The 13304-nt window shown below is 41.5% G+C and overlaps 2 protein-coding genes across 3 annotated transcripts in view; one reads left to right on the top strand and one right to left on the bottom strand.

Moving 5' to 3' along the window:
• The window catches only part of LOC114059744 (toll-like receptor 1), a 5185-nt gene extending 1331 nt beyond the window's left edge, over window positions 1-3854 (bottom strand). Inside the window, exons 1-2 of the mRNA XM_027888539.1 lie at window positions 3753-3854; window positions 2-1254 (exon numbers count right to left, since the gene is read on the bottom strand). Of these exons, the coding sequence (XP_027744340.1) occupies window positions 2-1191 (1190 nt within the window). The 5' untranslated portion in view covers window positions 1192-1254; window positions 3753-3854. The remainder of the gene's footprint in view (window position 1; window positions 1255-3752) is intronic.
• A 4241-nt stretch (window positions 3855-8095) lies between these two features.
• Window positions 8096-13304, top strand: part of FAM114A1 (family with sequence similarity 114 member A1) — a 32811-nt gene continuing 27602 nt past the window's right edge. For both annotated transcript variants that reach the window (XM_027888578.1, XM_027888579.1), the window contains exons 1-3: window positions 8096-8197; window positions 10615-10964; window positions 11764-11851. In XM_027888578.1, coding sequence (XP_027744379.1) covers window positions 10623-10964; window positions 11764-11851 — 430 coding nt within the window. In that variant the 5' untranslated portion in view covers window positions 8096-8197; window positions 10615-10622. The remainder of the gene's footprint in view (window positions 8198-10614; window positions 10965-11763; window positions 11852-13304) is intronic.

Raw genomic sequence — 13304 nt, forward strand, 5'->3', positions numbered from 1 at the left:
CAGACGGATGAAGTCTTGCAGTTCACAGGAACACTTGAATGGGTTGTGCCCAGCTTGTAGCTCCCTCACCCTTGGGCAGCTCTGGAAGAAGTCAGCAGACGGCGTGAGGATGGAATTCATCTCTGTGTTCAGGAACTGCAGGGATGGAAAGCCGCTGCACCCCGGCAGGTCAGCCAGCCTGTTCGACGCCAGGTTCAGCTCTTCCAAGGATTTCAGATCAGCCATCCCCTTTGGGACACTGCTGATCTGATTGTTTTGGAGGTTGAGTTTTTTGATGTTGACTGGCAAGCACTCAAAGACAGCATCCGACAACTGATTGAAGGACAGGTCCAACTCCGTCAGAGACGCAGCCCACTGGCATTGCACGTCAGCTCCATCGTGGTGCAGCAAGTTGTTGCTCATGTCCAAATATTTCAGTGATTTCATACGGCTGGTCATGAAGCTTACCTTGAGAAGGCTTTCAAATTTATTCCTTTGCAAGATTAATGTCTCCAGTTCAATTAGGGTGTCACATTTTTGAAAAACCAAATCTGTTAAATCATTCTTTAAAAAATTTAGGTGTCTAAAGGGACTAACAGATGAAGGACAAAGCATATGTATCATCTCTGATTCTGCTATTGTCATGTCTGCAATATTCATGTCTGCAAATATTCTGTATAAGTCATCCTGTATGAAGTACAGATCTGTGATAAGAACTTTCTTCACTGTCAGTGCCTTCATAGAGGTACCTGAATAGTCAAAATCATAGCTTTTGACGTTTCCCAGTTGAGTGACCCTGTTAATATTGAAGTATTCAATGGATGAATGCCATACAGTCTGAAAAATTTCCATAAGAGCACTCCAGTTCACTGACACATTTGTCAGTGTCAGATTTTGTAACCCAGAGCCTTGTCTGAAATTAGATAATAAAGCAAGCAATTTTTTTACACTGCTATCTCTGATTTCTGACAATGACAGGCTTTCTGTAGTATTTTGTATCACAACCCAGTCAGAACTAGATTTGGACTGAGGTCTATTTGTATATAGGAGTGGCAGGCTCTTGATATTTTGGTCAGAACCATCTTCTGGAAAATTGTTAGAAGGTGTAAGAAGTTTGTTTTCCACAGACAGGCTGACATGGTTCCAAAAAGTTAATGCAAACAGACACTTGTAAACAAAAAAGTTTCTGAGAGAGCTTGTATTTTCTGACATACTGCTTTCTGTTTCTTTGGAGATGTTCAAAACTTTTCTGACCTGTCCATCTTTATTCTAATCCTGTTGGGAAACAAACAAAATCAGAAAACAGATTGTATCATTAAGTGGTTATGCAAGAACCATCAGAGCAATAGATTTTTTTAAGGTTCCAATTTCTCATTTTTCCCTTTGACCCAAAGAACAATGAAGGTGCCTATTATCATTCAGGAGAGACATTCTTTATTAACAGACCACCACTGAAATTTTCATTCGGTAAATATGTTGTATTTAATATATAATGAATCCATTTCTTAGAAAACGTCTGATTTCATAGCTGACTAAAATTTGCTGCTTACTTACAGAATTACTGCTGTGATTCAATGTATTATGAAGGCTTCCCACAACTGTGTAATACACTTTGATTAGGAAGTACATTAATTGAGATTTCTCCTGAAGGATGTGAACTAGACTCAGAGACATTATTTTAAAACTTGATGGAGGTTCAAGAGGCTGAATCAAAATCTGAATGTCTTTAGGTAGCTGAGATTGGATCCTCAGTGCTTATTTTGATTGGGAAAACTGGGGTGATGCTAGAATGTTCTCTACTTATGCCATGAGAAAGTGCAGAGAAAAGTTTGCTTTTTGTCTGAACTTGAGCATTTCTTGAATTTAGACTCTGAAAGTGGGGTATCCACTTGTTTAGTTTGTCAGTTTGACAGAGGACGCCAAACACACAATGGGAATATCTGCATGCTAAACAAAAATACGCCAGTTGTAGAACCTTGGTACACAGAATCCAGCCCTGACCTAAAGTCACTGACCTCAAATGTCTCTGTTGTGACAGAAGGGCTAATTTAAACACAATTTAGTGGAAAAAAAACCCCATAACCATGGCTTTGCTTGGATTTTCCTAATGGAGGTCACTTTTTCCTTTCTGAATGTAGGAGCTAAGAGTAGCCAGCCTCCTTTTAAGTCAGTCACTGTGAATGCTGCCTTAAATCTCCTTTTAGATATTGCCATAACTCCATTAGACCTCCCATCTGAAAGAGGAACTGATAAGAACTTAGTCAGCACTTTCATGCACGTAAATCTTGATTGAAAGTTGTCTTCCAGATTTCTGAAATCATTTTATTTCCCCTTTTCCCCCTTTCCCTCCCACTACTTTAAAATCATAATTATTGCCTTAACCTTTCCACAGTACACATTAATAACTGCACCGGCTTTAACTTTCTCTTGATTTTGAGATGGCTAAATTGTGAGTATATATTCTGAGTGCCTCTACAATGAGACAGAAATAGTCCACTTCTTGGACTAAATTTACAACCTCAAAGACTACATCTTCTGTGCCATTAACCATTCCACAAATTTTCTCAGAGTTACATTACTGGGTGTAAAATATACATCCTCCTTGATCTAAAACAACCTATATTATGAAGTAAAACAACAAAAAAAAAAACCCAGTCCATTGAGTTCCTTTGTAAAGAATGCATGAAACTAGGCTTGGAAATCATCTATAAATAGTAGGATAATATGGCAAAACTTTTCCAGCCTTTTCCAGATTTTCATTTGGAAAAATTGTATTCATCATAGGCCTCAAAAGGCATCTGGCCATTCTCTGTCCTATTCTTCTGATTGTTTGGGCAACTCTACTAATAAGTTTATAATCAAATTAAATATGTAGCTTCAAGAGAAATTAAAAAAAATTAATAATTTATGTTTAAATCATTATTCCTTCTTGGGATAAAATTTCAGCGATATCCAAGGACTAGATGAGAGAAAGATATGATTCTTCCATATTTTTATTTTCTTTCTCATTCCTATATCCTGGCATTCAGTCAAATTATTTACGAGTATCTTCAAACTTCCTTTAGAACCCTATGAAGCGACAGAATTAAAAACTGTTATAACACATAACCTGTGATAAGGGGGCTAACGCTGGAGAAATTACCCTTTATAGTCATATTCCTTTTAATTCACAAGCATCCTCAAGTCTTCAAACTTGACAAAAAGTGCTTGCTATCAAGAAAAGCAATCCAGGAGGGTAAGCAAACCAAGATCATAGCAAGAAATTGTCCTGTTGTTTAAAGAGTGAGAGAAGAGATAAAAAGGTTTTAAGAGTTTTTCCAATATAAAATTGGTATAAACTGACTAAATTTTTGTATAAGAAATGTACAGAATATATTGAGCTATGAAGGTTCAGTATTAAGATACACACTTCGCAAGTAATCATCTTAACACAAAACTCTAGTGTTACAAATATGCCTTTCACAAGGATGAAACATATTGGCAAGTTAGACCCATTCCTGAACTGTACAAAAGATATTTTCATTAATTCACTGTGACCCCCCTAACTGTGCATGTAGTGCTAATACAAAGAGATTGCTATTTTGTCACTTTCTTTGAGTAAATGTACTGAACATAAGCAACTTTACCCTCATTTCTTACTCATACACTTGAAAGTACTTCATAAACTTGCTAATAACCCTCTGCGGAAAACATGGCTCATTTTCAAATAAGATGCAGAATATAAAACAGTTCTATCTAACCACATAAAATCAATAAAATGAAAACTTTCTCACCAGAAATCCACGCTCTCCGAAAAAGCAGAAAATGTACTCAGGAAAAGACAAAAAGAAAACTTCCTGTAACTCTATCCTACTGAGTAACAATTCTTAGGAACGCCCAAACTCTTCATACAAATGTTTGTGCCATCTACTGACAACTCGTAAAATGGCATTTGCTTTCCTGCAAACGTATTTTCCGTGTACAACACTATTGTAATATCCCTATTATTCAGTTATTATTGAACTATGTGGGTTTTTTGCTTTGCAATAGATAAAACAGGTGGAGAAATTAATCTTTTTACCAACTTGTTGTCTTCATTAATTAATATGAAAATAAGTACTTCGAGCAAGTTTTACACTGAAATTCAAACATCTCCTCTGAACTTAATAATTATCTAAGTCTACATGCATTATTGTGATTTTTTTTTTCCATTTTGATACACCAATTCAGTTGTCAAGTTATTATCAAGGCTGGTTTATAAAAGTACCATTTGCCTTAATTTAATTTACATTTAATGAGAATGGAAAAATAATCTCTCTCCTGCTCCAGCAGTGTTGTGATTGGGTTAAACAGAGGACACAGAAACAGTGGGTGGGGTTTGGTTTTCGTTGGTTTTTTTTAAATTAAAACGAAGCAATGACTTCAGTACTGAATGCCCAAACACAGGGCTATTGTCCCAGCAAAGACATAAACCAGTCTCTTTTTATTTCTGCGCAGTGCTGGTCAGAAATTCCACCATAGCTGAGATCTAAATATAGAACTACCACAATACAACCTACCTTTCTGGGTTAACATATCACAACTCTTTCATGATTTAACATTTCAATGATTCAGGAAGCACAGGAAAATATCTAAAAAATTACTTTTTTCACTTTATAGCTTATTCTGTAGATTATATTGCATTTCTCAGCCTCAAGTGAAAAGAGGTTATCCAAAAGAGGAAAGACGGAACAGTTAGTAAATGACAGAATATGAAAAATTCTCTGCTATCATGATGATGAGCCTTATAGTGGTACTCTATGATTTTATGATTTGTTCTCCCTTTCTATCAATTCAGACAAGACCATTCACAGCTGGTTTCCAAATTACACTTTATAACGGTGTTACATACAAACCTCACCCTTGCCTGCTCTTAGCTGGAAAGACTTTGCTATCCATTCTTAGGGTGAGATAAAAACCTTAAGGTAAGACCTTACTTCTATCAAACATTAATTCCTGTTTTGGAACGTTACAGCTGAACTGCCTGAATATGGCCTATATGTTACTCTAATGAATACAGAACCAGACACACAATTGGTTAATGTGTAAGAACTGCCACAGAGACCCTTATTCAAGAGTATCTCTTCAGTTCAGTGACAGTATGAGCTGGCCACTGGCAGTGCCTGTATGCCTACATACTACGAAGACAGATGTATGTTAAACAGAAAAACTAGCATATTGCCGTTAACTAGATGCCATTAGCCCTTCAAATTTATATTTATCAATTTATTAAAAGGCAAGTATCTTTTCCGAAACCCATGAGAAAGATGATGACACCCAGAATAATAACAAACTTTAGTGAAATCTGAGAAGAATGGAAATGTTTAATCTCTAATGCTTATTTATTGCAAAACCAATTGCAATATTACCATAGTGAGACAATATAAGTGAAATTAATTACTGAAAATTGAAACAGAAAAAAAATTAGAAAATGCAAGTGTTAATTTAAAAAAGTAATTTAGGAACTTCGGAAATCTATGCATTCTTCTGTCTGAACAGACAGATGTACACATTTACACACATATAATGTTAATTTCATCCTGAAGTAATGATACTCTCAGGCTCATGGTGTGACTCTTGGGGATGGTCCTGTGCAGGGCTAAGGGCTGGACTAGATGATCCTTGTGGGTCCCTTTCAACTTAGCACATTCTGTGATTCTGTAATAATTGTTACAACAGTGACTAACAATATCTTGCAGCTCTATAGCATGTGTGGTCTTGTACAGAATTTGCAAACCTGACAGTGCAAGATCCATCAGAATTACCATTTCTCATAGGTAAAACAATCTCCAGCCATCATCATTCCTCTATGACACTACCTTTCCACAAGCTCCACTGAAAAGCAGAGGGAAATCCACAGGGCCACTCTAGATTTCATTTTCAATAAATACATCTAACATGAATAAATTAAAATTCTCTGGCATTTAAATTCTCACTGGAAAACCCTTAAAAGAAATGTATTATTTAGGGATACAAATATTTGTTCTGCTACCACCTACTGTAATGAGAAACTTCAGAGACTTTTTCCTGTTAAGCGTGTAAGTCACACATCATGATAGGTATTTGTAATGCACACTTCTGAGATCCGTGGTTTTATTTTGTGGCCTCCTACAGTAGCTCTCCTCAGTGATTCACAACATGTTATTTTGCCTCCTGTGGCAACCTTTCTTCAGCAGGCTACTGACAAAAATGATGCTGTGACAAACTGTGGAACTGCTTTTATCACTGTAAAGGGCATGCTTTGCCTTAAAATGAAGTGGTAAAAAGAGGAAGGGGTATGAGGAACTAGAGAGACAAAAACCACAGGTTGTTGGGCAAGAGCCTGCAAACCCTTTGCTCAGCCAAGTACTTCTTGGGTGTCTGCAGGTACCCAGTGCTGACACCAGCTGACTGGAAATATGTGCATGCACTGCCCAGCTTCTGTTACATTTCCTGTAAACACAGTGATAACGAGGGTGCAAAGCAGCATCTGAAAAGCTCAGTCTCGGTTGTTTAATTCTGCTGCCCCATGCTTCAGTAGGTGCTCACTTTGAGGAAGGATTAAACTTTCTAAAAAGAAAATAATAAATTTTGATGCCAGCTCAATGACTAGACTCATAGAAACTTAAAATACCCCAGAATGAACATTATCAGTTTGACCATAACAAATTATCTAGCATACAGCTGGATAACTCTTGCAACTGGCTAAGGAGTCGGGCACAAAGAGTTATAGTGAATATGGAGTAACATCAGGCTGGTGACCTCTCAGTCATGGGGTTCAGCAGGGCTCCGTCTTAGGCCCTGTGCTTTTCAACATCTTCATTAATGACCTGGATGCAGGACTCAATACTCTGTGCTGATGACACTAAGTTACTTGGGAAGATTGTCAACTCCCTTGAGGGCAGACAGGCCCTGCAGAGAGAATTCAACAAATAGAGAAATGGGCAATCACCAACCATATGAAGGTTAACAAGAGCAAATGCTGGATTCTGCAGTGGGGACAGGGCAATCCTGGTTGTGTGTACAGAGCAGGGAACAAGAGGTTGGAGAGTTGAAGAAAGGAACCTGGGAGTCCAAGTCAATGGCAAGCTGAATATGGGTCAGCAGTGCCCTGGCAGCCAGGAGGGCCAGCTGTGCTCTGGGGGCATCAGGCAAAGCATCACCAGCTGGTCAAGGGAGGGGATTGTCCCACTCTGCTCTGCAGTGGAGCTGCCTCACCTTGAATATTGTGTGCAGGTTTGGGCACCGCAACAAAAGGATATAAAGCTATGAGAGTGTCCAAACGAAGGCAATGAGGATGGGAAGCCATAAGAGGAGCAGCTGAGGTCATTGGATTTGCTCAGCCTGGAGAAGAGGAGATGAAGGAAGACCTCACTGTGGTTGTCAGCATCCTCAGGAGGCGAAGCAGAGGGGCAGATACTGACCAGTGACAGGACTCGAAGAAACAAGCATCAAGCTGAACCAGGCAACGTTTAGGATAGATATGAGCAAAAGGCTTTTCACCCAGAGAGTGGTTGAGCACTGGGACAGGCTCCCCAGGAAAGTGGTCACAGCATCAAGCCTGACAGAGTTCAAGAACAATGCTTGAACAACTGAGTTCAAGTCGGACAACGCTCTCAGGCACGTGGTGTGATTCTTGGAGTGGTCCTGTGCAGCGTCAGGAGTTGGACTCGATGATCCTGATGGGTTCCTTCCAACTCAGCATATTCTGTGATTCTGTGATTCTATGAAATTTACCCGTTTTCCGCCTCAGCGCGGATGCGGGGGATGCCGCCCGCGGCTGAGGGAAGCGCTGCTCCACCCGCGCCCCGCGCTCCCGGCTGGCGCCCGCCTTGCCTCCCTCGGCAGGACACCGCCGGGACAGCGCCGGGACACTGCCGGGACAGCGCCGGGACACTGCCGCAGCCCCAGCCCCGCCGCAGCGCGACGGGGGCCGTGAGGGGCGATAAGGGCGGCCGGGGCCGCTCTCCGCGGTGGGTCAGCGCAGCCTGGAGCTCGGGGGGGCTCGGCAGCGGCGCGGAGCGGAGCAGCCCCTTTGCTACAGGCGGGCGCCTCGGAGAGCCGGAGGCAGCGGGAGGCAGAAGCGCCAGCCCTCCCTCCTCCCTGCGGGCTGGCCGTCCCGGGCTGGGCCCCTCTCTGCCTCCTCCCCCCGCTGCTGCCGACGTGGCGGGGCGGGGAAGCGACAGAGAAGGGGGCGCGGCGGCCGGGGCTCTGCTGAGCGGTAAGGAGCGCGGCGATTTCTACTTTTTCTGCCGCTTTTGACATTAGCTGCGGGCTCCTCGCTACACAGCTCTGCTCCAGAGAGGATTTCGAAAAGGGTGGGGGAAAAGGGAAGGGGGAGGCTGTGGCCGCCGCGGTCTTGCGGGAGCGGCGCCCCGGCTGCTCTGCCCTTCCTGGGGCAGGGGGGCAGCGGGGCAGGGCGAGCAGGCGCCAGGGGGTTCGCCTGCGCTCGCCGTGCCCGCAGCGTCCCGCAGAGGAGAAGCGACAGCAGGCGTCGAGCGAGAGGGGAGCGCGGTGCCGCCGCCACAAAAGTTATTCCTCAGGCACGGGGACGGCGGTCCGTGCCCAAAGGCACCCGGCGGCGGCTGGGATTTGCTTCCGAGGCGGGATGAAACTCCTCAGGCGGAGGGTCAGCAGGTGCCGGCCCCCTCAGGGCGGCTCATTCCGGATGGTCGGTGCGGGTCGGGCGCTCCGCTGCCGCCCCTATCCGGAGCTGGCCTTGGCATCTCCCTCACGAACTCTCTGTGGAGTAATTCCCTTTGGGCGGAGTTGTCCCGGTTGATTTGGATCAGTATAGTCTCACGGATGAGAGGTTGAATGGCTCCTTACCCCGGGTGCAGCACATCTCCTGTGTTCCGACAGATCCAGTAATTTGCTATTAACGTGCCTTGCTCCTGTAAGGAAGGTTTAGCAGAAAACTGCAGGGACCATGGCCGGAGAGGTCCCCACAGATGACCCAGTCTTGCAAAAATTCATGTGTACACGTCTGTGGAATCCTTAAAAATGTGCTCACTCAGAGCTGATCTCCGGGCAAAATGATGAAGTATGTGTGTACAGGTTTTACAGGTTTTGGTAGAGGATTTTTATATCTGACAATTCCATTGTCAGCTATTTACAAATAAAAGAATACAATATTTACAAATAAAAGAATTTTCTACCCATCACACAGTGGGTACTGTTAAAATATTGACAATACTTACCTATACTAAAACATTTTATAGTATTTGCTCTATTTGTCGTGGAAAACTGCAAATGCTTGTGGCAAATGCAAAGATTCTGGCTTGTAAATGCATGTTTTCTGATGATAATTAAGGTACCTGTAAACTGGAGTAATATAAGCAGTACCAAATGCTGTTTATTTATATTTCTTGTTCATTGATACCAAATGCTACTCTTGAAACTGTTCAAGCAACCAGTCTTCATTCAAGTGAGATAAACAGGCTGCTAAACCCACAGATATATACAACTCCATAGACTTTAATAAAATATACTCATTTAAATACATGCTGCTCAGGCAAATTTCTCCTAAATCCCAGTTATATTTTGCTTTTTTGCCTTCTTTCCCCCCCTGTTCTTCTGCCTCATAGAACCTCAGTTCCTCCTGTCAAGTACAAACCTTTGAGCCATATTTAATTAATATGAGTCAATGAAAAGGCAGCATCTATGGGGAGAACTGTATGAGTTTATTTTATGCCATGCAACTCAGCACAGTCAGGAGCCTGCAAGCTCTCTGTCAAGGGTTGTCTTCTGAGTACCAGGTATATTGTTGTTGCCAACAAGTAAGTGGTAGTAATCACTGTACAGCAGTCCTTTTGGACTCTGCCGATGCCACTCCTTAATCAACTGCAGAGCTTGCTCAATGGCCATATCTTTCCTTTGCGGATCCTGAGCCAGATGACTGCACAGTGGTGCAAAATACCTGCAAAGTTACATTGGAAGGTAAGGAGTAAATAAGAGAAAACCAGTTCATAACTTTCAAAAAAAACCCCACATCAATAACTGTACTTCATACAAGCTTACCTTGGTTTCAAAATTGAAGTTTAATCACACAGGTGGAATTTCAGGAGCAGATGAGAAGCGCTGCACTCCCTGAAGAGCAAACCTTAGAGACGAGTGATGCAGAAACGGTGTGAGCAATGAATGTCTATGAAATGGCTCCAGGGACCATGGCCTGTCGTGTTCACAAATTATGCCCCTTCTCCAAAACATAAATATCCCCACAGTTTTAGTCACACTGTTACTCTCCTCGCTGTCAGTCAGCAGGCTGTAGTAACCTGTGTATGTGGGGTGATGAAACGGAGAGGAAGAGCTGCTTGGCTGTTCTTCGGTGGTCTTTCATGCACACTTAATAGTGAATGTAGAAGTTAACCATGTGAGAGCTCTTACAGTTAACTTCTTCAGACAAATGAAAATCCTTTCTCCCTCACTAAACTATATTTGGAAAACAGTGGTGCTGCTCTTCATACTTGAGTGAGATCCTGCAAAGTGAATATAGAGTATTCAGAGTATTATCCTGGTACCAGTGCCAGCATGATGCATATGCCACAGGGCTCCGTGCTTTAGGAGGCCTAAACACTGTGTATTTTATAGTAATTCAAATGTTTATGGAACCTAAAAGACTTTTTTTCCTACATTCAGAATTGAAAATGTCTGAAGACATATCCGATGGTGTCCCCTCTGAAGAAAAACCTGAAGCAGTGGAAATGCCCAGCAATGAGGTATTGCCTCATGAATCAGTACCACAGCTCACAGAAGCTGAGATCTTGCATGAGTCTTTACAAGATGAACATGGGCAGGCCACTCAGAGTGCCAGTAATAGACAGGAAGGAGACACAGTAATTAATGAAAACCCTTTGACTGAAAAACTAGTTGAAGGTCTGCCTTCCAGTGAAGAGGCAACTGAAGATATACCCACTGAGTGCATTGAAACCGTAAGCCTTGATACAGAACCTGAATCTGAAGAAACACTGCATGAACAAAGCAGTCAAGTAAGTAAAACTTTCTCTTCTGTGAAAGCCCTCCCCTCCTTGGATTACATGGGCAGAATTTTCTATCATGTACATGCTGTTTTTCACAAAAAGCCAGGGAGTTATATGAAGAAAACCTGCATAGATATAAAATAAATTAAATTGCAATACCATGCTTTTGAAAACTAGGAATAGTTTAATTTCTCTTTGCCAGTATGATATTAATTTGGTGTTTCACGTCTGGCTGCAATAAAACTTGCACTGTGTAGGGATTATATGTTACTGGAGACTTTCTTGAGACAACAGTTTCTTAATATGATTTAAATATATTTAAATACTGATAATTGCTTAACACTACACATTACTGTAGAAGATGTGCAGTCCCTCCTTTGGCTGAGTTTATTGAACTCAGTTGTTATCATTTCCCTGTGCACATCTACTGAATTGCACATGTGAGGAGGCTCGTGAAGAAAAGCATCCAGCTCTGGCCTCTAGTAGAACCTATGAAGGAGACAGGTTCCTGCTTCTCCCTAATAATAGCCTTAGTAAACTTGTATGGCTTTATAGGATTTTGTGTCTGAAGAAATAATAGGACATCTGTAAAGACATCTCTGCAGTTTTAGGTGCTTTCATGAATAGGTGATGTGAACTACACCTTCAATTCTGCTTTCTTATACACAGAAGCTTGAACTCCACATAATATCCAATCTATTATCACTTATTAAATGCCAGACTTTGTTGCTGATGAGTTCTTTGTGTTTCCTCCTGCCTTTTGAGAGCAGGCATTTTAAGCAGTGGAGTAACATTTTTTATCTTACAGGCCACAGACTCCTCATCTAAAGCAAGTAGATGGGGAGCTTGGGGTACCTGGGGAAAGTCTCTCCTGTCATCAGCTTCTGCCACAGTAGGTAAGTGTTCAGTCAGTAAAGTGCATGGAAATAATTCATAGTTTTAATGTGTCATTAGACACATTAGTGTTGCATCTTAAGGATTCGTAGATAGTTTTGTCCTGATATGGTTAGGATGCATGATTTTATTAAATAGGAAGATAGACCTTTCTAAACTGTCAAAGCACACAAATATTTCTTTGGGTCAAATTATGGACAAGGTACTAGGCTCGATTGTACAGTCAGTGAATAACCTCATTGTGGCTTTTTCACAGAAAGGATCCATTATCTGATACAATTACTATCAGCCCAAAGGCTTATGGTTTCTGAAGTCAAAGCACTGCAACCTAGATTCATGCTCATGCATATTAGTGGTTTATACACCATGGCTTCTGCCTAAACAATATGAACTCACTTCTCATAAATCATTCCAGCTTTCATTGCCACCAGGTGAAATGGTTAAGTCTGTCACACCAGAGAGTAGAAGAGTGTATTGAAATATGGACTCTAAACTCCCTCTCTGTGTACTCTCATATCCAATAGTATGTCAGTACAAAATGTCCTTGTGAAGACTTTAGGTAGAACTTAATTGTTGCTCATTGAAAACTCACATCCAAAAAGCAAAGGACACAAATACGTAGTTACCAGTGGGAAATAATTTCTCACAAAACGGAAATGTATTGTGACAAAAAAGCTGTTAGCTAGTCAATTCTCATAATGGATCCACAAAATACCTTTAAAAGATGAATCTAGGAATGAAAATTGCTAGTTAATTAAAGTAGCATGTTTAACAGAGATACTGGTTTTATGATCCCATACAAGACTAAATAATTCTCCTTATCTCCTCTGTTCCATGGACAGTAAATTATTTCTGTCTATTTCTCAGAGGAGGGGAGTTTCCTTGTCCTTTTTTTTTTTTTCAGTAACATCCACAGTCAGGAGTACATAACTACTTTTTCTTTCACAATCCAACCAATTAAAATTTCTAATGAAATTCAGACTGGGTTTCTAAGGTGTGTTTAAATTTGTAGAAATGAAGGTTGTTGCTGAAAAGAGTGGGCCTGCCCTGCCCCAGCAATGTATTTCTTCCTTCTCTTATGCTATCAGTAGCCCACATGCAGTGATGAGGGAGCTGCTCTGTGGGACTCATTTTGGAAAGTGGAACTGAAGTAAGAGCTAGCTCTTCAGCTGGATGAGTTTGTAAATTCCCTAACCTGGCTTACCATTTGATCCCCGAGTGGTATTGAATGGGAAATGATGGGAACACACAGAGCAAGCCAATGGGAACAAGGGCAGCTTAACTATCTGTGGGACTGCATAAGTGTTCTCAACTTGCATTTAACCTTAAAGTTTAGTGTTTGTCTTTCAGACTTGAAGAAAGGCCTCTGCCAAAAATGTTGCCTTTTTCTTTTCCCTGGGCTATTAGGTATAATAAAGGGTACTGCTTCCACAGACTTCCAAAAAGCTTTGCCTC

This window comes from Empidonax traillii, unplaced genomic scaffold (assembly GCF_003031625.1).
Source record: "Empidonax traillii isolate 1590-97213 ecotype Southwest subspecies unplaced genomic scaffold, ASM303162v1 scaffold240:size1935192, whole genome shotgun sequence".
Taxonomy (NCBI): domain Eukaryota; kingdom Metazoa; phylum Chordata; class Aves; order Passeriformes; family Tyrannidae; genus Empidonax; species Empidonax traillii.